Raw genomic sequence first — 26,088 nt, 5'->3', positions numbered from 1 at the left:
ATGTGGTGTGCGCTAATGCTTGGGGGCGGCACCAAAAATAACCAGTGCTCGATAGTGGTTGCTATTTAAACCAACAACCTACACTAGCGTGTACTGAATCCTAGGTCACAGCAACAACATAGTGTGATGCTTGGAAACAAGGAATCGTGCAATTTCATTATTTGTTGAAAGTGCTGGTCATCTGGGCTAGGTCACCTGACCTTGGCACATATATCAGAATGGCCAGTTGGAAGTCCTGACACATTTTTTTGTGAACTTTGGCTCGTTGAAAAGGTCATGATAACGAACGAGTTGACCGTCGGCCTCCTGCCCAGATGTTTGCATAACTGCATAATTATCAGACAAGGAGTTTTAACTCCACGTGTACTAAAGACAGGACAAGTGTAGTGGGTAGGGATATTTAGAGTTTAGTCTACGTTTAACTCCTCACATTTACCTCTGGAAAAAAACATCTCCTCGTCTTCTATGCTCATGTTGAATTAATGTTTTAAAACACTAGTAATTTAAGACATCTTTTCAAAATCTCACACTGATGTGGTGCTTAAATTCACTTCTAGATTAGTGCTTTTTAAAAGTGTTTTATTTTCATTTAAACACAGTAGTATAAAATAGTCTCTTATGCACCCCAAGGCTGCATTTATTTGTTCAAAAATATAGAAAAAAAAACAGTAATATTGATATATATTTTAGCAGTTTCTAATGTTGGTTTCCTATTTTAATATACTTTAAAATATCATTTATTTCTACGATGAAGCACTGAATTTTCATCAGCCATTACTCCAGTCTTCAGTATCACGTAATCCTTCAGAAATCATTTTTATATGCTGATTTATTATCAATGTTGAAAACAGTTGTGCTGCTTAATATTGCTTGGGAAACCGTGATTGTTTTTTTTAGCATTCTTTGATGAATACAAAGTCTTTATTATCACTATTTGTCCATTTAATACATTCTTGCTGAATAAAAGTATTAATTTCTTATAGAAAAGAAAAAAGAAAGAAAAAATGCATTGACCTTAAACTTTTGAATAGTAGTGTATATTGTAACACCAAATTTAAATTTTGAGTAAACACTGTTCTTTTTAACTTTTTATTAATCAAAGTATCTTGAAAAAAAGTGTCTCAAAAAATATAAATAAAATAAGCAGCACAACTATGTATTTGCAACACTGATTATAAATCAGCATATTAAAATGATTTCTGAAGGATCATGTGACACTGCAGACTGGAGTAATGTTAAATTCAGCTTTGCTATGTATTGTATATTAAAACAGAAATATTTTATTTTTAAATTGTTTTAATTGTTTTTTTCTTTATTTTTAATTAAATAAATACAGCCTTGATGAGCAAAACAAACTTCTTTGAAAATCATTAAAAATCAACATTAAAAATCTTGCTGAACATTAAGCCAGAAATCACATATTTGCGCAATATGAAAAAAAACCCAAACAAACATGACTGTCATGGACTGTAAAAAATGTCTGTAGTTTTTACAGAAAATAAATAAATAAATAACCTACAATAAAAACTTTAATTGGTAAAATAAGTTATCTTACTTTATATAGCGGGGAACAGTAAAAACTTTGCATTATATGTAATTTTGATGTCAAATAATATTTAGATTTATAAATAATATTTATTTATCATGTTTATCATGTTTTTTTGCTCATAAAAACTATGATATACTTTATAAGGGGGCAAAAACAGTGAAAGTACATTCTCAAAAGACATCACTTGATTATATTTTGTATAATTTAGTTTATTCTTATTTTTGTTGTTGGTAATGTGCTTTGGATTTGCTTTAAATTTGATATTAGTTAATGTATATTGCACTATTTTAGTTTGATATGTGTTACCCTGATGGTGTTTTGTGCTTCAATTTGTGTTTGGATCTTTTTAATGTAAAAACCCTTGATTTTTGACAGTTTGGATAGTTGGGTATATTAGCATTGTGTGATTTAATGAAATATACATCATTTAATGAAAGTTGTACATTCAGCAGTATGGCATCCCATAGCATAGAACCGTAATCCCATTGTAAAACTACACTCCTGAATGGTTTGTTTAATCTGATGGATTGAATCCAGTTTTCCTTTAACCTACTAAACTTGATTACTAAACTAAACAAACTAGACTTTGAAACAGTTCTTATTGGGTGTGACAGTCAGGTCACAGTAATCTGTAGTTTGCACTGATGATTAAAAAAACAAGTCCTTCTCTTTGCTGATTGTTTTTCTCATCTGAAAAAAGTAAAATGTTGCAGCTTTTATAGTGTTGAAGACTGACAAGATAAACTTGTGCAGGAGTCCTGTTGGTTGATAGAGACATAGACCGGCCCGGTTTCCTGCAGTGAACACGGAGAGCGCATTAGAGATGCAGTGCTACAAAACAGACCTTTTGAAACTCCAGGAGACGATCAGTCGGTAATAGAGTGATGCCATGCTCCACTGCTCAGGGGAGATGAGAGAGGGCAAAGCAAAGGATGAAGGGAAATTGAAAAACAGGGGTGGAAAACTGATAAAGAATGCAAGATGTGTGTATGTGTTTGCGGAAAGGGCATATGCAAATCTTTTTACTTAACTGTTTTTTTTTACCTGGAGTCATTAAGTCAGACTGGCATAGATTAGCAGCTGAAGTGATAATGCAAATACTTCATTATATACAAATCCTGAATACATGCTCAGTCCTTTTTCTGGCCTTATAACCAACATTGAAAGCTTAGATTCATAATGAATTGTTGGCTGTATTGCGGCAGCAGTAACTTTTATGACCAGTTTATGGAAATTCGTCCCAAATGTATTTTGGTTTTTAGGGAAAGTAAGATTTTATTTATTTATTAAGAAATGAATACTATTCGTTAAGAATGCATATAATTGAGTTGAACAGCTTTTCACCATTTTTGTATTCAGGATTTTTTTGGACGGGCCTGAAATCATGTCTTGATGATGCACTCGAGCCACTAACCACGGGCCTTCAGGGCAAAAAGTGTAGTTTTTAAAGGAGAAGTCCACTTCCAAAACAAAGATTCACATATAATGTACTCACCCCCTTGTCATCCAAGATGTTCATGACTTTCTTTCTTCAGTCGTATTGAAATTACACATTTTGAGGAAAACATTTCTGCATTTTTCTCCATATAATGGACTGCTATGGTGCCCCGATTTTAAAATTCCAAAATGCAGTTTAAATGCAGCTTCAAACGATCCCAAATGCAGTTGTAAATGACCCCAGCCGAGGAAGAAGGGTCTTATCTAGCGAAAAGATTGGTTATTTTCATTAAAAAAATACAATTTAAATACTTTTTAATGTCAAACGCTCGTCTTGCCTTGCTCTCCATGAACTCTGTATATTCTGGCTCAAGACAGTTAGGGTATGTCGAAAAACTCCAATCGTACCTCAACTTCAAAAATCATTTTTAAAATCATCCTACATCGCTGCAGAAGTACCGACCCAGTCTTACAAAGTGAACATGCAAAGAAGATCAAACACCCTTAACAAAAAAAGGTAAAACAGCATCATAGGACGATTTCGAAGTTGAGGGAGAACATGAGATGGGAGTTTTTCGACATACCCTAACTGTTATGAACTGGAAAAAACACGAAAAAAAACAAAAAAAACAAACAGTCCAAGCAGAGTAAGACAAGAGGAGCGTTTGGCATTAAAAGTATATAAATTGTATACTTTTTATTAAAATAACCGATCGTTACGCTAGATAAGACCCTTCTTTCTCGGTTGGGATTGTTTACAACCGCATTTGGGATCGTTTGAAGCCGCATTTAAACTGAATTTTGGAAGTTCTAAATCGGGGCACCATGTGCTTTATTTTCGTGGCAGATGATTACAGCATTTCATTTGTGGTGAGACGCATTTTTATAAGTCTGTTTTCACAAAATAAAAGCTCTAGTGCCGTTTCCGTCAAAATTAAAGTGTAAAAGTGCAGTATGAATTGCTGTCACCTAGCGGTTTAAATGGGTAGCGTTACTGCAGTCCAACTTCAAAATATCTCTTTCAAGTGTAGAAATTAGGTAGGAAGCATTGCAATTTCCCTAATGTGGTGTAAAACTAAAATTATATTTGAAATATTCGTTTTCATTTATTTTGCATTGCAATGATATTACAATATATGGCTATTTTAAAATTAAAATTGTTGTTGTCATTATTTTCTGATTTGTTTGGCTTCCTAAAAAACCAGTGTGAATGTAGTTTAGACTGAGACAGTATATCACAAATAAAAAGAGGGTCGAGTCCACTTTAAAGTTCAGGTTCAGATCAGTTCACTGACTTTTATTCTGACTTCATATCGCAATATTATTGTATAGATTTTGACATGGTTACATCCCTACTGTGAATTTCAGAAAACTTCAAGACTCTAAAATCCTGAAATCATACACAACACCAGCCTGTAAAACAGTGTGCCATTAACTTCTGCTCTGAAAGTTAAAGAGATTTGGTGGAAGGTTGTTTTCTCAGGTCTTGTTCTATTGCACAGTGGTGTGATTGTCCCCCGTTTCATTAAAAATGACACTTTTATGATGTGATTTATTGCTTTAATATGTTTCCACTCAGGCATGTGAGAGAAGGGTTTTATGGAGTAGACAGGACCCCATCTAACAGCTGCTGATAACACCTCACCTCTGTGTCTCACCTTTATAAATTATCATCTTGAGACTGTGTGCAGCCATTATTGCCGAATGAAAGTAGAACCGGCCGAGTGTGTGTGTGTGAGAGAGAGCGAGAGAGAGAGAGAGCGAGAGCTGCCCTCATCACGGGTCACTGGAGCTCTTGTCTGTCTTATTAGAGATGAATAGTGTAAATGTATATTTATGGAAAGGCTACTGTAGTGTGCAAGTCCTTGAAAAGCACAATATCCAATTATGCTCTCCAGCATAGATAGTACAGAAAAAGAGATGGATTTATTTGTGCACAATTTTTTTTTTTCGCTTCATAAAATTACGGTTGAACCACTGATGTCCCTAGACTATTTTATTGATGTCCTTCCTACCTTTCTGAGCCTTGAACGTGAGTTGCGTTGCTGTCTATGCAGAGTCAGAAAGCTCTCGGATTTCATTAAAAATATCTTCATTTGTGTTCAGAATTTGAACGAATGTCTTACGGGTTTGGAACGTCATGAACGACGTGAATTTTCATTTTTGGGTGAACTATCGCTTTAAGTAAACTGAGTGACCCACTACCATTCTGCATCACAGTCCTTCTACTAACTGTACAACGTTCCTTGTACAACCAGAAAACAACCTACACACAATCATCCTACAGAGCGCTGGAACAGAAGAACGTCTTCATAGTACACACAGTGCTGCTCATAGCCAAGATGAAGGGCCTAGTGTTGAGACAGAGCTGGCACCGCCTCTAAATACTACGAGTGGGACTGTAGACATGTTAAACTGGCTTTGTTAGGGGCGAAGATAGAAATTAGAATTTCCCCACTGTTGCCAAGTATGGAATCAGGGGATTTGGCTGTTTGAGTCAGAAACTGACTCCGGAAATTCAAAGACTTTTGCCTCAAACTGAGGCCGCGCTGAAAATTGATAACTTTTAGTGGCTGTTATCTTGCTTTTGATGGTTAATATGCTGAATAAAAGAGCGATCCTTATCGGATTGTGGGAGGAAGTTAATAAGCCGAGTTGAAATTATGGATTGAGTCTGATAGTGTTGTTCTAACATGCCGCTTTAGGCAGCGATGTAACCGAGCCGCCTTGATCACTCTCTCTCCACTCACAAATTTGTTGTAGCATGCAAATAACTTGCATAAATTATCATGTATAATAGCAGATATCAAATGTGAACTTTTTCCTACAATGTGGGGGCTTGGGCTGCATTAAGATATGCTAAATATGTTTGTGGGTATAATTAACATTTCTTCGTCTATTTAAAAGAGAAGTCAATTTCCAGAACAAAGATTTACAGATGATGTACTCACCCCCTTGTCATCCAAGATGTTCATGTCTGTCTTTCTTTCTTCAGTCGTAAAGAAATTATGTTTTTTGAGGAAAACATTTCAGCATTTTTCTCCATATAATGGACTGATATGGTGCCTGCGAGTTTGAACTTTCAAAATGCAGTTTAAATGCGGCTTCAAACGATCCCAAATGCAGTTGTAAATTATCCCAGCCGAGGAAGAAGGGTCTTATCTAGCATAGCGATTGGTTATTTTAATAAAAAGAATACAATTTATATACTTTTAATGTCAAACGCTCCTCTTGTCTTACTCTGCCTGAACTCTGTTTTTTCCGGTTCACGACAGTTAGTGTATGTCGAAAAACTCCCGTCTCTTATTCTCCCTCAACTTCAAAATCGTCCTATATCGCTGTTTTACCTTTTTTGTTAAGGGTGTTTGATCTTCTTTGCATGTTCACTTTGCATAGACTGTGTCGGTACTTCTGCAGCGATGTAGGATGATTTTGAAATGATTTCTGAAGTTGAGGGGGAAAATACGATTGGAGTTTTTCGACATACCCTAACTGTCTTGAGTCAGAATACACAGAGTTCAGGCAGAGCAAGACAAGACGAGCATTTAAGATTAAAAAGTTGTATTATTTTTAATGAAAATAACCAATCGTTATGCTAGATATGACCCTTTTTCCTCGGCCGGGATCATTTACAACTGCATTTGGGATCGTTTGAAGTCGCATTTAAACTGCATTTTGGAAGTTCAAAATCATGGCACCATATCAGTCCATTATATGGAGAAAAATGCAGAAATGTTTTCCTCAAAAAACAATTTCTTTACGACTGAAGAAAGAAAGACATGAACATCATCTTGGATGACGAGGGGGTGAGTACATTATCTGTACATTTTTGTTCTGCAAGTGGACTTCTCTTTTAAATTTTCTCAAAGAGAAAACATACTGATAAAATACATACATTTCAATTCTAAAAATATACATTTAATTCTATTCTAAAAATAAAATAAATGAACAATAACAAATGTTTGTCTTTTGATATGCAGAGAAATTAAGCCAAAAAGTAAGTCAAGAAAGAGATACTAAAATGATTATGGGTTCAATTGCCATGCAGGAAAGGGAAAGTCAGTGCGTTCAGTGTGCATTGTGGGATGCAGTATTTCACACAGTGTGGTTTGTTGTATGTATGTATACTGCACATTTTGCATTCATAGCATTTGCATAGTACCCACAATATACGTACTGCTGAAATGGAGTAGTATGTGGTATTTTATACCAAACAAAGCCTTTTTTGTTTCTCGATTCAGTGTTTTTAATTTTTTCCCCTCTTTTGCATTCTTCTCCATAGATACTGCTTTGTGGTTACGTTGGCATATCTCAGTTTCTGCCAGGTCACAAGAGTCTATGTGTTTGACTACGGCATGTACTCAGCAGATTTCACTGGGTAAGTTATTTTGCACTGGAATCAGCCTCATCTCCAAGAAAACTAAAACAGAATGAAAACGATTTTGTGAAGTGGAATAAAAATAAAAACTGATTTTGAAAAGCTAACATACATTTTTATTTATTTCAAAAATAACACAAGTGAAATAAAAATAACTATAAAATATAAATTAAATGTCCATTAAAGGATGTATGTGTTTACGTCATTTCAACCTAAACAGCAAGTCAGGGATGCTTCGGATTCTAGAGAGCATTTGATTGGACAGAAAGTTTGATGAGAAGCTGAAGTGCAGGGTGATGTCATCAAAATAATTGATTCATATTGGCGGAAGTTAGACACTGTAAGTTTTGAATGCTTATATATTGTAAATGCAAACTTTGACATTGTTGTGGAGCACACTACACTGTATAAAACAATTTGTTGAGTCAACTTAAAATAATTTGTTACCCAGCTGCCTTAAAATGTGAAGTTCAGTCAACTCAAAAAAGTTTATTCAACTTGAAATGTTAAGTTATACTAAATGACTACTTAGATATTTGAGTTGATTCAACTTAAAATTTTAAGGCAGCTGGGTTACTTACCCATCTTTTAAGTTTAACAAACACAAATATCTAAGTTGTTACTTAGTACAACTTAACATTTCAAGTTGACTAAACTTATTTGAGTTGACTGAACTTAAAAATTTAAGGCAGCAGGGTAACAAATTATTTTAAGTTGACTTAACAAATTGTGTTGTTTGTTTTTTACAGTGTAGCTTAGAGGCTAACATATTCATACTAATAGCCAAAAAACTTCAGTTTTAATTTTATGGGGACTTTAATTTTAATTTTAGATAGATGGTACATATATTATAAACAGTACATGCATTAAACATGATACTGTCACTATAAACAATAACACTAGGTTGAGAAATTCTATTTAATTATGCTATTTTTTACATTTCTGTTCAAAAGTTTGGGGTCAGTAAGGATTTTTATTGGATAGAAACTAATGCTGCTTTTTCAGCAATGACAAACTAAAAAAAAGAAAAAGAAAAACAGTTATAATAAATTGTAATAATATTTCACAAATACTGTTTTTATAGTATTTTGATCAAATAAATGCAGCCTTGGTGAGAATTAGAGACATTTTAAAAACATTTAAATATTTTTACTGATCCAGCATTTTGAACAGTAGTGTATAACTTTTAAAGGCTTTTAAATACTAAAACTTGTGATTATAGTGAAAACTAACAAAAACTGAACTAAAGTCAAAGGACAAATTAAAAATAAAATAGAAATGAAGTGTTATACCTTAAATATGTGCTTAAATACCTTAAAAATGTGTTAATTGCCTCATTCTACAAAGTTTTTTGTTTCACAAATTTTGCATGTATGCAAATTATATAATAAAATCCAATGTACACATTTCAAGTAATTGTGCAGTTAATTCTCATAATTCTCATCAACATTATCCCCACATTTGTCCCTACTGAAACACAGTAATCTATAACTTAATAAGGCGGGTTATATTGACCTGTTAAGATTTTGTTTACATCTACCTTGTAAATATATTTTTTTATTTCAGAGGTAAATCAATAACAATTACAGTTTTAGCAATATTTTTAGGTGTAATTTATTAGATTTGTTGTATTTTGAATACGATCTTTCTTTGTAAAAGGCAAAAAGTTGATCATACTGATTTCAAAGTTTAGACTGAAAATACATTTAACCAAACACTATCATAACATCTTAGTTGATAATTCACTATCCTTTATTTTTGACAAAACATCCCATGTTTCGATAGTGACTGCACTACATTACATAATTTTAACTCTGAACAGGTGCGCACATATGTTTTCAGACTTTTGAAAACAGTTTACCTTAAAATGATGGGACGTACTACTCACACCTTGTAGCTATGAAAGGTAAGAATACATGAATATTTTATGATCATAAATGTAGCCAGGCAATTGACTAAAATGCACTGTTTCGGTAGTGAAATGCATGAAAATGCGGGACACATTTTTTTCCATAAAGCTTCCTAATTAAAATAATACATTTTTAAATTAACTTAAATCAAAAAGATATTTTTAAAAATAATGGAAAGAAATGCAAAAATTATTATAATATCATTTTCACGAGTTGATATTTAGGGGTTAGCATTCGGACAGCCACCTCACAATTGAAAGTATCCAATAAATTATGATTTTATATATATTAAACATACTGGTATTTTAAATATTATTGTGGGCTTCAATAAATAATAGAAGGATCTTAGTAAACATCTAATGCGCCTCAAAAAAAAAAAAAAAAAAAAAAAATCTGCTTTGAAATATCTCCAGAACTTTCTGGCCAAATTATGCATGCATTCAGCTTTATTCTGCACTGCATTGAGACTCCAGCTCTCCAATTAAATATACATGTTAACCACAACCAAGGGCAAGTATATAAGTACTAGTTTTACCTCAGGATCAAAGCAGATCAGAATCTTAGCTCAACTTTCAGGCAGGTTTAACATAAGAGCTACACCACTGGACCCTTTAGAAACTGTGTGGAGAGGTGGTCAGTGCAACCAGATAAATAATAAATGTTGAAGAGCTTTGATAGAAGTGGAGGCTCTTACGTACATGTGGATCCAACAGACTCAATATCAGGTTTAAACAGCATCTCTCTCACGTACCCACACTTTCCTTTTCCTTTTTCCTTTTCTCCCTCCAGGCCCATGATGGTCATCACACAGAAGATCACAAGTCTGGCCTTTGAGATTCATGACGGTATGTCAGAGTTTTATTAATCCAATTCCCATCTTCGCTTTATTAATTTTTCATGGTTGGAAAGGCTTGGTAATGAATGATATAATAAAACTGGCATTATTTCTACCTGCAATCTTTCTAGAGCTCCATTGTTTCTGTCTGTGCCTATGTTAGAGGCTCTAGGAATTACATAAGGGCTGTTAAACCCTGCTGCTACACCACGTCCTCGTATGCCATTGATTTATACCACTGCTGGCACTGCACTCCAGTGAGTGGGCCAGAGTAGTTTGGGCTGCCAGCTGGATGTTGCACTTCATAGACCACACTTACCTCATCCAACACACTATTACGCAACTTGCTGAAATTTGTTTAATAAGATAGTAATAGTGCTGCATCTCCATATCATATTTGGATGATCTGGATCATTGATAAAGGAGGATGAAGATGATTTCAAGATTAATGGACCTCTAATGGAATATACACTAGCAATCAAAAGTTTTTATATTTTTTTTAAAAAAGTGTCTTCTGCTCACCAAGCCTGCATTTATTTGACCCAAAGTACAGCATTTTTTTAAAACAGTAATTTTTAAAAATATTTTTACTATTTAAAATAACTTTCATATTTCCATATATTTTAAAATATAATTTATTCCTGTGATTTCTAAGTTGATTTTTTTTAGCATCATTACTCAAGTCACATGATAATTCAGAAATCATTGTAATATTGTGATTTGCTGCTAAAAAAAAAATAATAATAATAATAATAATAATAATAATAATAATAATTTCTTGAATGGCAAATCAGCATATTAGAATGATTTCTGAAGGATCGTGTGACACTGAAGATTGGACGAATGATGCTGAAAATTAGTTTTGATCACAGAAATAAATTACATTTTAAAATATATTCAAATAGAAAGCAGTTATTTTAAATAGTAAAAATATTTTTTAAAAATGTACTGCTTTTGCTGTATTTTGGATCAAATAAATGCAGGCTTGGTGAGCAGAAGAGACTTTTAAAAAAACTTTTAAAATCTTACTGTTCAAAAACTTTTGACTGGTAGTGTACACTACTGGTAAAAGTTTTACAATATTTCAATATTTTTTTTTTTTTTAAAGAAAATATTACTTGTATTCATCAAGGAAGACTGCTGAAAATAAAAAGACAGCTTTGCCATCACAGAAATTAAATGCATTTCAAAATTATAAAAACATAAAAATCAGTTATTTAAAATAATAATAATGTTTTATAATATAAAATTTTTACAGTATTTTTAATTAAAGTTAATTGACTACAATTATTACAAATCAAAATTTTAAAATTGAGATTACATTTTTTGTTTGTTCCTCACATCCTGTTTTTTTTTTTTTTTATATAATATAATAGTAATAATAATAATTTAATTTATTTTCATTGGTTGGAAAAGAGCAGCTCAGACATTCTTGCAAATATCTTCTTTTGTGTTCCACAGAACAAAGAAACACAAAGTGTTTTGGAATGGTATGAGGAATTCATGTTGACAGATTTTTCCTTTTTTGAGTGAACTATCCCTTTAAGCACAAAGGAATGAGCATCAGAGGAAACGTGATGGCAGGGACCCAAGTGAAACCGCTCTAGTTTTATCAACAACTGGCAAATCTTCTACGTAAATAAGGCAGCTGATAAACAGACTAGATTACATGCCATCCTAGCATAGTTTTTACTTAGTCAACCGAAGAACTAATCACTGTGATACGTGACTGAGTCACTTTTAGAGACAAACAGAAGTAGCATCACAGTCACCACATTTCCTTTAACAGGGCTTATGGGAAGATTAAGAGAGCACATCCCGTTTCTCTGAAGCGATAGCTCATAGGAACAGCTGGGCGAAACTGCAGCCCAGCACTTTTGAGCTGCCTCCGCATGACTTGCCGTTAGCTCTGCATGCCCTGCTCTACTGCGGACAACACACATGACATATTAATCCATGTGCTTTAATGAAGTTATGTAATCATCTCCTCCCTCCACCACTTTATGGAGAACTAAACTCAGACTTAAAGTATAAAGAACAAAGTATGCTTCAGTTTTACAGATATGTGATGGTCTGCAAATTTCAGTTTTAAGTTCAATTTCAGGGGGAGTCTCCACAAAATATTGGATGATAAACATAATCGAAGTACATAATTAAAACAACGCCAGTATTACAAAATATAACATCAAAAAGTTTGTAAACCACTAAAGAAACATTGTTGAGAAACATTTGTTGACTGATGATCCAAGAAATGTAAAAAGAGTTAAAAGGTAACTATTAAAAAGAATAACTGAACATTTAAGCTCACAAATAAACTGTATTGTTTAAATTGTTACTGCCTTGAGATATTATTTTGGAATAAATGTAAAATGCTTAAAACACTAACTTGATGAGATTCATACTTGGCTTTAATAGATAGAATTTTTTTTCAGTTTTCAGCTTTTATGAGTTTTGAAGCCTAAATACAGTTGTCAGAAGTAAAAAGCTAAACATAACCATGGTCACATGATTTCAGTCAGCTTCTGACAGCTCTTTCAGTCATTATTTAAAAAATAAAAAATCCCTGAAAGTGTTTTAGAATAGTTTGCAAGGGTGCGATTATAAACAAAGCGAAGCTGTAAAAGCGAATAGCTTCAGTAGTACCATTTAGCCTCTTGTTAGCACCCACTGTTTTCAAGACAAGTAAAAAATTCACAAATGCAGCATTACTGATTTTGTCACAGAATGAAAACTTTTTTGAGATTGTGTTAAGCACAGACTTTATTTCAGGCATTTAACCCAAAACCCGTTGATTTCTGGTTGATAGAGGTGTGTTAAAATGTTAACACCATCCCCTAACTACACGCGACACCGCGGCATGTGATAAAAGTTATCTTTTCCGTGTTAACTGGAGTTTTTGTCCTAAGTAGCCATGACAGTGACAAGGAAAATTTCTATTTTAGAAACGGTTTCTTTTTCCGCAGCGTCGCAGCTGGAACAACAACATACAAAACTATATGACAGTGATGATCTCAGATAATGATTATGTACTTCAATTCAAAGATATGTGTCTAATGTGAGTTTGAATATAATTTTGTGTGACCTTATAGCCATACTAAAAGCAACAACAGATAGTTTACCTCAGTTCTTGAAAATAAATTCAAATAAAGATGCAAGAACTCAGTGCGAACTAACAAGCATATTCAAAAATAAAAATGGTACTCACTCAGTATGTGCATAATTTTAAAGGGGTCATCGGATGCAAAGTTCACTTTTGTTGTTTGAACCTTAATGTGTGTTGGCAGTGTATGTACACATCCACGCATGCTTCTGATTGGCTGTGATATTTAATTGATTCTGTTGCGTCACGTCGCATCACATCTGGTATGGACACCCAAAGTGCTTTTGTTGCTAGAATCTTGTCATGTCGCATGTAGTTAGGACACGGTGTAACACGTTTCCGTGTTTTCGGCCTACAAAAAAAGTATGTTCTATACCAGTGGTTCTCACGAGGTGACGGAGGGGGTACGCAAACAAAATGCTGAGCTTTGCCATTAATTTAATTCTTCCCCAATTTAAAGTAACATTAAAACAGGGCATGTGTTTCTGATAAGTAAAATACCGTTTTTAGTATAAAATTTTACTGCCGTAAACGGTCAAATGATATCAAATGACCTCAAATTTTGCGGTCAAAACTGACTGCTGCTTTAGCAAATCACGATTGTATCTTCAAAGTAGATCTGTAGCACGTAATAGTATGATGAACAAATATTGACACAGACTGTAAATAGAGATCGATTTAGGAAACTCTCTTCGATACGGAAACATGCCCTGTGCGAGTTATTGTTTTCATGTTTAAAATATGAGCAAAAACGCAATTTTCTCTGAATATTCAAATTATCGCAAATGTTGATTTTATGTAACAGTTCAACAAAGAAGTAATAATAAGTGAACATTTTACATTTTAAAACACAACATTGTCAGTATTGTTTTACAACAAAACAATAGTTACAATGAAATCTGCAACAGAATGGTGTGCGTCTCCAAGCAGCAGTGGTATTTCGTAAAGTGAAGGAATCTGCAGCTTTAAGGATTCGGGGAGTCGGTGATTAATAACCCATTCATAACTACAGCCGCTTCCTTACTGAATGAATGAATGAAAGAAGCGACGCCTCACTCATTAAGTCAGTGACTTACCACCACTGGCGATTTTTTTCTTTAAATGTACAAGTATGACTTAATTTTGCCATCATTTATTGCTTTCTTTAGTATATTAATAATACACACAATGTTAAGAATATGACATAAAAGATGACATACGATTAAGAAGTCTAGAAAAAAACTGCCGCTATACAAGTAAATTAATTTAAGGGTTTAATGGGGCAAAATATGCAGTCTAAGTGGGGGTACTCAGAAGAATGTTAAATGCCCCAGGGGGTACGCCACTGTAAAACGTTTTAGAACCACTGGATTCTATACGATCAGGGTTACAATTTAGGTTTCATTCAAACTGAGTCTCCCACATTAGCACCATGCCTCAGTATGTCAACATGTGGTACTTTTTGTTATTAATCCTTTGTTTCAGTGGGTCTTGTGTAGGACCTCAGAGTGCTGCCCGCTGAACAAATATCATGAGGTGTTGTTGATGTTGTCACATTTACTGAAAGAAAGAAGAGTGGGACTGTGTCTGTGTGTACATGCTGCTGTGGGTTATGCATTTCCCAGCAGCCATTTAGCCTGCAGAAGCTGATAGGGTGGCTAATCTAGTGCACTGACAGAGATGAATGAAGAATGGCTTGATCCGTTTTCTTCAGTAACCCCGCAGACTTCATGCTCCAGACTGGAGCAGAGCAGCTCAGCCCTGCAGAACACGACAGCACTGTCCACAGACTCTTAATTAATGTCTACACTCAACAGTACTATCTATCTCTATCCATCCCTCTCTCTTTCTCTCTCTATCTATACACCAGTTTGAGATTGTTGTTTTTTTTTTAGTTTTTGAAAGTCTGTCATGCTCACCAAGGCTTGCATTTATTTGATTAAAAGTACAATTAAAACAGTAATATTGTGAAATAATGTTACAATTTAAAACAACTGTTTTCTATTTGAATATATTATAAAATGTAATTTATTCCTGTGATGCAAAGCTAAATTTTCAGCATCATTACTCTTCAGTGTCACGTGATCCGTCAGAAATTACTCTAATATACGAAAGAAACATCTGGTGTTATTAGCAATGTTGAAAACAGCTACTTAATTTTTTTGTGAACACTGTAATGCATGTTTTTCAGGATTATTCATAAGAGCATTTAAGAAGAAAAACCTTTTTAGAAGTGTCTTCACTGATAATTTTTTCAAAAGAAATATTACACCAAACTTTTAAAAGGTAATTGGTAGAGTAGGGCCCTGTGAAATCTGTTTTATTACGTTTTAATTACATTTTAATAATCAAAAACATCCTTAGTTTATTTCATTAGAAAAATAACTTAATTTATTATTATTTTCTTTTCTTTTTTTTTTTTCCAGAAATACTGTGTTGTATATTTAATTGTTTCGGGTAAATAAATGAAGGCATAAAACATTAGTTTCTTCGTGTTAAACTGAACTTTTATTTTGACGGGTTGCTGTGAAGACCTTTAAGTTTCTGTTTGTATATGATATGACGATAGTTTTTCTCAAAAGAAATGGTAAAATGCTCATAAAGCGATTCTCACAGCCGTTCTTGAGATTGTATGTGTTCATGTACTTGTATTTTAAGGCGGCAGAGGCTGAAAACATTGCCAACGTCATGCGTGCTTCAGTATTATTGAAGGCCAAATGGTTCAAAACACTTGAATTTTAAAAATAGTCATGATTAACATGTATTATATGAGTTAAATACGTGTTGTTTACATGTGAAAAATCGTGCAAACAACAATTTATTTAACTCACGAAATACATGTTAAAATTTATGTTTTTGAACCATGTGGCCTAGCGTACAATATGTGTGTAGTAAATAAAATCGCACATCTGCGTCATTCATTCACACAGAGATGCGCAGAACATGCAGGATTCATATTTAAAGTGTTTTTGTGGCTTAAATTTTATTTTAAGTGTACTGACCTACTTTTGATTTATTCATCCAAAATTTGGCAATTTAAACAACATCGTATTTGACCTTTAACTTTGAAAACACAGAATATGTCATCACAGATGTGTGATATGGTTTCTGTTTATATTTGATGAGTGTGTGTGATTCTGCATCATCACATGGGCTTCATTCACACGTATCTGCTGTATGAGAGTATAGCTGCTGTTTCTGCAAGCTAGTGTGAATAGCAGTAGATGTGATTCTGCTTCATGACTTAACAGAACTGTATCTGTTTCTCAACTTCTAAACATGACAGTGTTTCGTGGGAGTGCGTCTGATGAGTTCAGGCCTGTGTTTGTGTGTTTTTCCCACAGGTTTGACGAAGAGGGAGGAGCACCTAAAGCCCAGTCAGAAATATCTTGCAGTCAGGTATGTGCGAAAGGTATGTTTGTGGTTGAGATGAGATCACTCATTTACTTTCTGTGTCTTTTGGAAGAAAATCAACTGCAAACCTGAGTCAATATATAAAGTTTCTCTCACCGATCAAATGCGTGTTAGTCCTGTAGAGAGCGCACAGGTGCATAAAATCAAGTGTAATATTGCTCTGCAGTGCCTAAAAAGTAGCATACCACTTGCAGACTCAAATCATTCGCAATCAGGCCCTGAAGGCTGTTGCCAAGCAACTGAACATTCCCACCGTATCACATGAACCCGTGGCTACAGGAAGTCGTCAGGATTCTGAGGTTTTGGAAGTCACACCCAGAGCAGTTGTGAATAATGTTAGTACCACGGCCCTGTGGTCACAGAGTGTGAAGCAATATTTATATTACAGATGAGTGGAATTCTTTTTCAAACATGACACAGTGCCATGTTTGATCATTGCTAAAGTGCTGTTACATGCTACAAACTCATTCATGGAGGAGACAATGGCAGTCAGATCAAATTCTTGTAATCATAGAGTAAATCTTGTATAGCATTATATTTAACCACTACACTAACAACTGTAACAGTGCTTAGCCGTTTTAAGAAAAAATGTGTAACTGCCAGTAATAAGCATAGTGTGGAAAAATTCTGTTTGACTGTTCTTGAGAAATGTGACGGATTCATTTTAGCAAGGTTTGTTCAGACAGTTCATTCCAGTGAACTAGTTCAAAACAAGCAATTTATCAAGAGAAACTTAGAGTCCTCTTTGTGGCATTTACATCTGTTTTGCAGTGAAATATTTAGTGAAATATTGTGATTGATCACTTGTTTTTAGCTCATTTATTTAAATTTGGGAATTTTTTTTTAATTTTAATTAGTTTGTCATTTATTTGTGTAAGCATAATGCTAAGATCTTCACTGATTAATTTTGTGCAAGCAAAGCATTATTTATATATACACTACCGGTCAAAAGTTTTTGAATATTAAGATTTGTAATATTTTTTAAAGTCTCTTCTGCTAACCAAGCCTGCATTTATTTGATCCAATGTACAGCAACAGTAAAATTTTGAAATAGTTTTACTATTTAAAATGATTGTTTTCTATATGAGTATATTTTTAAATGTAATTTATTACTGTGAGTTCAAAGCTGATTTTTTTTTAGCATCATTACTCCAGTCACATGATCCCTTAGAAATCATTCTAATATTCTGATTTGCTGCTCAAAAACAGTTATTAATATTATTTTGTTGAAAACAGCTGAGTAGAATTTTTTTTTCAAGTTTCTTTGATGAATAGAATGTTCAGAAGAACAACACTGATCTGAAATAGAAATCTTTTGGAACATTATAAATGTCTTAATCATCACATTTGATCAATTTTAAGCATCCTAGCTAAATAAAAATATTTAAAAAATACTGACTCCAAGCTTTTGAATGGTATAGAGTATAATGTTATAAAAGCTTTTTATTTCAGATAAACGCAGATCTTTCTATTCATCAAAGAATCCTGAAAAAATGAAATTCTGGATTTTTCTTTCCTGGAAAAAAAAAAAAAAATTTTACTCAGTTGTTTTAAATATTGATAATAATAATAATAATAATAATAATAATAATAAATGTTTCTTGAATAGCAAATCAGCATGTAAGAATGATTTCTGAAGGATCATATGACATTGAAGTATTGTAGTAATGATGCTGAAAATTTAGCTTTGATCACAGGAATAAGTTACATTTTAAAATATATTCAAATAGAAAACAGCTATTTTAAATGGTAAAAATATCTCACAGTATTACTGATTTTGCTGTATTTTGAATCAAATAAATGCAGGCTTGGTGAGCAGAAGAGACTTCTTTAAAAAACATTTAAAATCTTACTGTTCAAAAACTTTTGACTGGCAGTGTGTATATCCTGGCTTTCTTAAATACTGAAAAACCTTACTACAATAATAATATTAATATGTTAAAAGATTAGTTCACTTCCAGAATAAAAATTTTCTGATAATTTACTCACCCCCTTGTCATCCAGATGTTCACGTCTTTCTTTCATCAGTCGAAAAGAAATGAAGGTTTTTGAGGAAAACATTCCTGGATTTTGCTCCATATAGTGGACATCAGTGGGGATCAGCGGGTTGAAGGTCCAAATTGCAGTTTCAGTGCAGCTTCGAAGGGCTCTACCCGATCGCAGCCAAGGAATAATGGTCTTATCTAGTAAAACGATTGGTCATTTTCCAAAAAAACAAAAACAAATTTCTATATAACCACAAATCACACATGACCTTTCCAACATGATTACGTAATGCTTCAAGTCGAGCTAGTGCAAAACGAGAATTTTTGGTTAAAAGCTTTTTTTTTTTTTTTTTTTTTTTTTTTTTAGAAAATGATCATTTTCACCAAATAAGACCCTTATTCCTCGGCTGGGATCATGTAGAGCACTTTGAAGCTGCATTGAAACTGCAATTTGGATTGGATTTAATCCCTAATTAAAATCCACTATATGGAGAAAAATCCTGGAATGTTTTCCTCAAAAATCTTCATTTCTTTTTGACTGAAGAAAGAAAGACAAGAACATCTTGAAAGACATGGCGATGGGTAAATTTTTATTCTGGAAGTGAACTGATCCTTTGACATTTGTCCTTTTTCATGATTATTTCCACCACAGAGCGAATCATGTTTTGGTGCTTGATATTGGGTGTGGTTTGTTAGTTAAATCAAACATTTTTTTTGTTTTTGTTTTTTTAAACTTAAACAATTTATTTGGTGACTTATTGTTGTCCTGTCCTTGTGTTTGCTGTACAGGAAGATGCCCAGTTTGCTGGAGTATCTGAGTTACAACTGTAACTTTATGGGGATCTTGGCTGGCCCAACCTGCTCCTATAATGATTATATAGCCTTTATTGAAGGCCGATGCTACGAGCCCAAGCACCTGGAGTCAAACGGCAAGGAGAACGGGAAATTCAAGCAGAATGACCCTTCACCTAAGGTAAAGTCATTACACTGCTCTCTTGCTCCCTCTTATGACCGAATCACATTTGTGCTTTCAGATAGATTATATACATTGCATAGTTAAATACAAGATTATATGTGTACATGCATGCAGATACATACACATATTACTGGTCAACGTATGAGATGAGTAAGAAAAAGACATTTATTTATAATGTTACAGAAGATTTCTATTTCAAATAGATGTTCTTTTAAACATTCTATTTATCAGAAAATCCTGAAAAAAAAATGTATGCGGTTTGTAAATATATAAATGTTATGGTTTGATTTTTTTTTTTTTTTTTTTTTTACGTTTTAGTTTTATTTATTATTTTATTTTAGATTTTTTTAAAATAATAACTTAACCTTTTTTAATTACAGAGACAAAACAAACCCCAATTTATACAAGAAAAACTGAGTAGCTGACATTTAGTAAATGTGGTCAGCAGTAATAAATTAAACAAAGTACATGTGCATGTGAATAAACAGGAGTATAATAATCAATTCAGGACAGATTTTTCCAGGTGGAAAACCTGATGTCAAAATCAGTTTTGCAGACCTTACAAGGAAAATGCTTTTTTAGTGGGTGAGGTAAACAGTGCTACTTTTAGTGGACAGAGAGACAATGAGGAGCACTCACAAAACTTTAGATTTAACCTGAACTGAACTTTATTGTATGTTAAAAACGTCCTTATGCATTTTTGTCAGTTTGAATGAATGAAAATCTCCAAGGCCAAGAGTTCATATTTCTCATGCTTGCTGAGTGTAGAGTTTGTTTTGAGTGTAGCTCTGGTGATGAACGTGCTTTTATGTGCATTTCCTCCTCAGAAGTTTCACAATTGTCTCACTTTAATGGACTCCAGCAACATTTTATCCCAAGTAAACCAGTAAAAGCTGCCGACCTCATTAAATATTGTCAGTGATTTATGGGTTTCATCCTCAATAGACAAACATAAACAAAAGCGTCTGTTGAATCAGCGCACTCACATGTTGCACAAGAGCCTGAGGAAGTTGCGTTCACAATTAAATTTGCTGGCACACAGAATCATTGCTGTATAATTTACCATTCAGCTCTTTCGGCTCCTTAGTGGTTTGATGATGGCAAAGTAAAATAAGCTTTTAGATGCTAATAAAACATAATGAAACTCTGATGTTTATAGACATTAAAAAAGTTTATAGACACGTACTTTCTGTATGGTTAAAAGTGCAATTTTCCATAACTTGCAATACTGTTTATATGCATATACAGTTGAGATCAAAAGTTTACATCCCCCTTTTAGAGTCTGTAAAATGTTAATTATTTTACCAAAATAAGAGAGATCATACAAAATGCATGTTATTCTATATTTAGTACTGACCTGAGTAAGATATTTCACATAAAACATAGTCCACATATAGTAAAATAATAGTTGAATTTATAAAAATGGCCCTGTTCAAAAGTTTACATACTGTGTTGTTACTTGAATGATCTATGACTGTGCTTTTTTGTTTAGTGATAGCTGTTCATAAGTCCCTTGTTTGTCCTGAACAGTTAAACTGCCTGCTGTTCTTCAGAAAAATCCTTCAGGTCCCACAAGTTCTTTGGTTTTTCAGCATTTTCGTATGTTTCAACTCTTTCCAAGCAATGACTGTGTGATTTTGACATCCATCTTTTCACAATGAGGACAACTGAGGGACTCATATGCAACTATTACAGAAGGTTCAAACGCTCACTGATGCTTCAGAAGGAAAAACTATGCATTTAGAGCTGGGGGTGAAAACTTTTGAACAGTATGGAGATGTGTACATTTTTCTTTTTTTGCCTAAATATCATATTCTTTCATTTAATACTGCACTTCAGAAGCTATAGAAGATACTTGCATGTTTCCCAGAAGACAAAATAAGTTAAATTTATTCTGATCTTCAAATTAAAAAAACTTTTTTGCATGTTTTTTTTTTTTTTTTTTTTCTTCTGGAGCATCAGTGGGCGTTTGAACCTTCTGTAATAGTTGCACATGAGTCCCTCAGTTGTCCTCAGTGTGAAAAGATGGATCTCAAAATCATACAGTCATTGTTGGAAAGGGTTCAAATACACAAACATGTTGGAAAACCAAAGAATTTGTGGGACCTGAAGGATTTTTCTGAAGAACAGCAGGCAGTTTAACTGTTCAGGACAAACAAGGGACTCATGAACAACTATCACAAAAAAAAAAATAAAATAAAAATACAGCTGTGGATCATTTAGGTAAGAACACAGTATTAAGAATCAAGTGTATGTAAACTTTTGAACAGGTTTTTTTAAATGACATTTTCATAAATTATATTGCCCTGACTCTCTGAAATGGTTTGTGTTGTTCTTATAGAGGGACGTGATCCAGAAACTGTGCACGTGTGCTCTGTCACTCACAGTTTATTTGGTGATCTACACCGCCTGCCCTACGGAGCGTGTCATCGATGACACCTTCATGGCCTCTAACCCCTTCTACATCCAGGTCTTGTACCTCTACATCTCCATGTTGGCTTTACGCCCCAAATACTACTTTGTATGGACGTTAGGTAAGTAGAACAGATGGGCAATGTGCTCTTTTGGTATTAAATTATACACATATATGTATAGACATTATTCAAAATGTGCAGTAAACAACAGAGCACACTGAAAGAAATACTTCTTTTTTTTTTTTTTTTTTTTTTTTTAATTATTGAAGAATAATCTCATTCCTATACACATTGTATAATCTAAATACCATGACATATTAGCATACAATTTGATTAAAAAATTCAAAACAACCATTTTATTACCACTCAGTCTATAAAACACTCAGTGTGGTTTGTTTAAAGGGATAGTTCACCCAAAAATGAAAATTATCCCGATTTACTCACCCTCAAGTCATCCTAGGTGTATATGACTTTATTCTTTTAGATGAGTACGATCTGACTTGTATTAAAAATGTTCTGGCTCTTCCAAGCTTTATAATGGCAGTGAATGGCTGTTGAGATTTTGAAGTCCAATAAAGTGCATTCATCCATCATAAAAAGTGCTCCATATGGCTTAATAAAGGCCTTCTTAAGCGCTTTTTTATAAGAAAAAAAATGTCCATATTTAAAACTGGATGTCTCGCGAGAACCAAGCTTTGTTTACAGCAAAGGAAAACCAGTCTTCTCTTGGCTTATATTGAATTTATACATTTTTCTCTTTACAAATCCTCGTTTTGCACTTCTAATTAGTGACCAGTGTCTCGTTTTGCTCTCTCAGCTGCGCTTCGGCATTGGTCACCATGTTCGCCTACGTCGTCCGCTGGAGCACCAGTCTCTCATGAATGAGCGTACGACAGTTAGCAAAATCTTGAGATTATGGTTTATCAAGTTTTAAATATTAATATTTTTCTCACACAAATGCATCGATTTGCTTCAGAAGGCCTTTATTAACATCATGGAGCCATGTGGAGTACTTTTTATGATGGGTGGATGCACTTTATTGGATTTCAAAATCTCAACACCCATTCACTGCCATTATAAAGCTTGGAAGAGCCAGGACATTTTTTAATGTAACTCTGATTGTATTGGTCTGAAAGAAGAAAGTCATATACACTTAGGATGGCTTGAGGGTAAGTAAATCACAGGGAAATGTTCCTTTTTTGGGCGACTATCCTTTTAATATTGCAAAAATACAGTATACACTAAGCAGTATGGCTAGTTTTTGACTGTAAGCATAGACCATGTTCAAGTATAATACTGCCCTCTTGTGTTCATATAAGGTGTTTTCTTTGACTTGTTGCCCTGTTTCTAGTTGGATATTAGGTATAATAAGGGTAATGTGTCAGTCACTGGATTATTTTACTCTTTCACAGCTGATGCCATCAACAATGCGGCTGGTTTTGGATTTAATGGCTATAACACAGATGGTACCCCAAAGTGGGACAGAATATCAAATTTAAGAATACTTAATATTGAGGTAAGACACAGACAAAATGTGCTACTTCCACAAGTTTGTCTTCTCACCCGACCTGAAATCTAATATATCATCTTTTTATCAATGTCTTAAACAGTTTGCCACCAGCTTCAAGATGTTCTTGGATAACTGGAACATTCAGACAGCGCTTTGGTTGAAAAGGTGAACGCTTGAAATAAACTGAATAATCTTGACTGAGCATGTTTGTACTTTCTGAAATCTCAGAAACAATGTGAGCTTTGTTGCGGTTCTCTGCAGAGTGTGTTATGAGCGCTGCCCATACAATCCGACTGCGGCCACATTCCTCCTCTCAGCCATCTGGCACGGAGTTTACCCAGGGTATTACCTGACCTTCGTCACAGGCATTGTTGTAACAATGGCAGCACGGGCAGTGAGTATTCTTTACAGCTGTTTTCACTTTTTCAAACCCAAGCAAGAATTTCTAAATCCTACGTATACTGAATATTCTTTTATTAATCAGAATTTGGATATTCTGAACATATACATGTCTTGTGAACACTGTAATCTACTGTCATAACTACTGTCACTGTCATAAAAATCTGAATAAGACAGCTGTTTGGGGTTGGTAAGAATTTTGGAAAATGCTCACCAAGGCTGCATTTATTTGAAAAAAAAAAATGCAGTAAAAACATAATATTTTAGCAATTTCAAATAAATATTTTTTCATTATTCCTGTGATGACAAAGTTAATAAAGGTTAGAATTTCTTAAAATAAAATAATACATAAAAATATAAAATATGAATAGTAATAAAAATAAAATAATATATAAAATATAAATAATACAATAAAAAAAAAAATATAAAAAATAAAAAAGTGATAAAATATAAAACAAAATAAATAAAATAAAACAATAACAAAATAAAATATAAAATAAATATAAAAATAAAATACAATGTAAAATAATAAAATTAAATATAAAAAAATATAAACTATAAAACAAAAAATAATAAATAAAAATAATAATAATAAAATACAATAACAAAAAATAAAAATAATACAATAAAATAAAATTTAAAATATAAATTTAAGTAAAATATAATAATAATAATAATAATAATAATAATAATAATAATAATAAAATAAAATATAAAATAATAAAATAAATTTATATAATAAATTATAAAATAAAATTAAATATAAAATTTAAAATTTAAAAATTAAACATTTTTTGAAATAGTACTCACCCCAGACTTTTCAATGCTACTGTATGGCTCTATAGTATTAATGAGAATTCTCTTTAAAATAAATATAAAAATAAAATACAATGTAACATAATAAAATTAAATTAAATATAAAATAAAATATAAACTATAAAAAATTAAAAAAAATAAAATTAAAAATAATAAAAAATAAAATAAAGTATAATAATAATAATATTAAATATATATAAAATATAAAATAATATAATAAATTATAAAATAAAATAAAATAAAATAAAAACTAATAAAATAAATTGAAAAAAAAAATAATAAAATGAAATAAAATATAAAATTAAAATGAAATAGTACTCACCCCAGACTTTTCAATGCTACTGTATGTCTGTATAGTATTAACGAGAATTCTCTTTCATATAAATGTATTATTCAAAATATCTATCTGTCTTTTATATCTGCATGCCAAATGAAAGGGATTCTGGGTGCTACAGAGTACACACATTTGTAAAATGTCAGTAGAAGAAACACAATCTTTGAGTGATTTTTTTATTTTTATTTTATATTTTTTTTTTTTTCTCCTCACAAACATTGAAAGAAACAACATAAGTATTCGGACAGACAAAAGCACTATATTATAACCAACATTTATTGTGCTTCTATTTATTAATTATTTAAAAGTAAATTTCATTAAATAACAAAAAGTGAACATTTATATTTACAGAAGAATAAAAAGTCAAATCAAGTATGTGCATTTCTTAGTGTTTTTGGAAAATGCTTAAATTTTATTAAATTTCTTAGATTTGAAGGTTTAATGGAAATACAAACCCTATAGATCTGAAAATAATGGTGATTTATCTAAAATATAATCATTTAGGTTTAAAATGTTTCATTTTACTTTAAAAGTCATTGGTAAAACTTTACAGTATGTGAAGTTAATGTATTAGTTAATGTATTAACTAACTTGAATTAACAATAAGCAGTACATTACTCTATTACTCTATTAATCTTTAGTTAATAAAAATACAGTCATTCATTGTTCATGTTAGTTCACAGTGTTTTTATCTAATAGCAAGCACAACTTGTGATTTTAATAATGCATTAGTAAATAAGGAAATTAATAAATGCTGTAGAAGTATTGTTCATTTTTAGTTCATGTTAACTAATGCAGTTAACTAATGTTATTTAATGAACCTTACTGTAAAGTGTTACCAAGTATTTTTGAGCTTTTAAAGTTAAACACTTTCCTCTTTTTCAGGTAAGACACAATATGAGGCAACACTTCCTGAGCTCAGCCACACTCAAGCTCATCTATGACGTGATCACGTGGTTTAGCACGCAGATGGCCATTTGTTACACTGTTGTGCCATTTGTACTGCTGGCAGTGGGGCCTTCACTAAAGTTTTATAGGTCAGTAATGCATTT

At 32.7% G+C, this 26,088-nt stretch overlaps 1 protein-coding gene across 1 annotated transcript in view; it reads left to right on the top strand.

Annotated features, from left to right (window-relative positions):
- The window catches only part of mboat2a (membrane bound O-acyltransferase domain containing 2a), a 66,099-nt gene that overhangs the window by 35,596 nt on the left and 4,415 nt on the right, over positions 1-26,088 (top strand). Inside the window, exons 4-12 of the mRNA XM_051133887.1 lie at positions 7,269-7,364; positions 10,064-10,119; positions 16,533-16,587; positions 19,377-19,560; positions 21,905-22,097; positions 23,390-23,493; positions 23,588-23,652; positions 23,749-23,881; positions 25,922-26,073. Of these exons, the coding sequence (XP_050989844.1) occupies positions 7,269-7,364; positions 10,064-10,119; positions 16,533-16,587; positions 19,377-19,560; positions 21,905-22,097; positions 23,390-23,493; positions 23,588-23,652; positions 23,749-23,881; positions 25,922-26,073 (1,038 nt within the window). The remainder of the gene's footprint in view (positions 1-7,268; positions 7,365-10,063; positions 10,120-16,532; positions 16,588-19,376; positions 19,561-21,904; positions 22,098-23,389; positions 23,494-23,587; positions 23,653-23,748; positions 23,882-25,921; positions 26,074-26,088) is intronic.

Source organism: Labeo rohita, chromosome 17, assembly GCF_022985175.1.
Source record: "Labeo rohita strain BAU-BD-2019 chromosome 17, IGBB_LRoh.1.0, whole genome shotgun sequence".
Classification (NCBI taxonomy): domain Eukaryota; kingdom Metazoa; phylum Chordata; class Actinopteri; order Cypriniformes; family Cyprinidae; genus Labeo; species Labeo rohita.
This window is presented reverse-complemented; position numbering and strand designations above follow the sequence as displayed.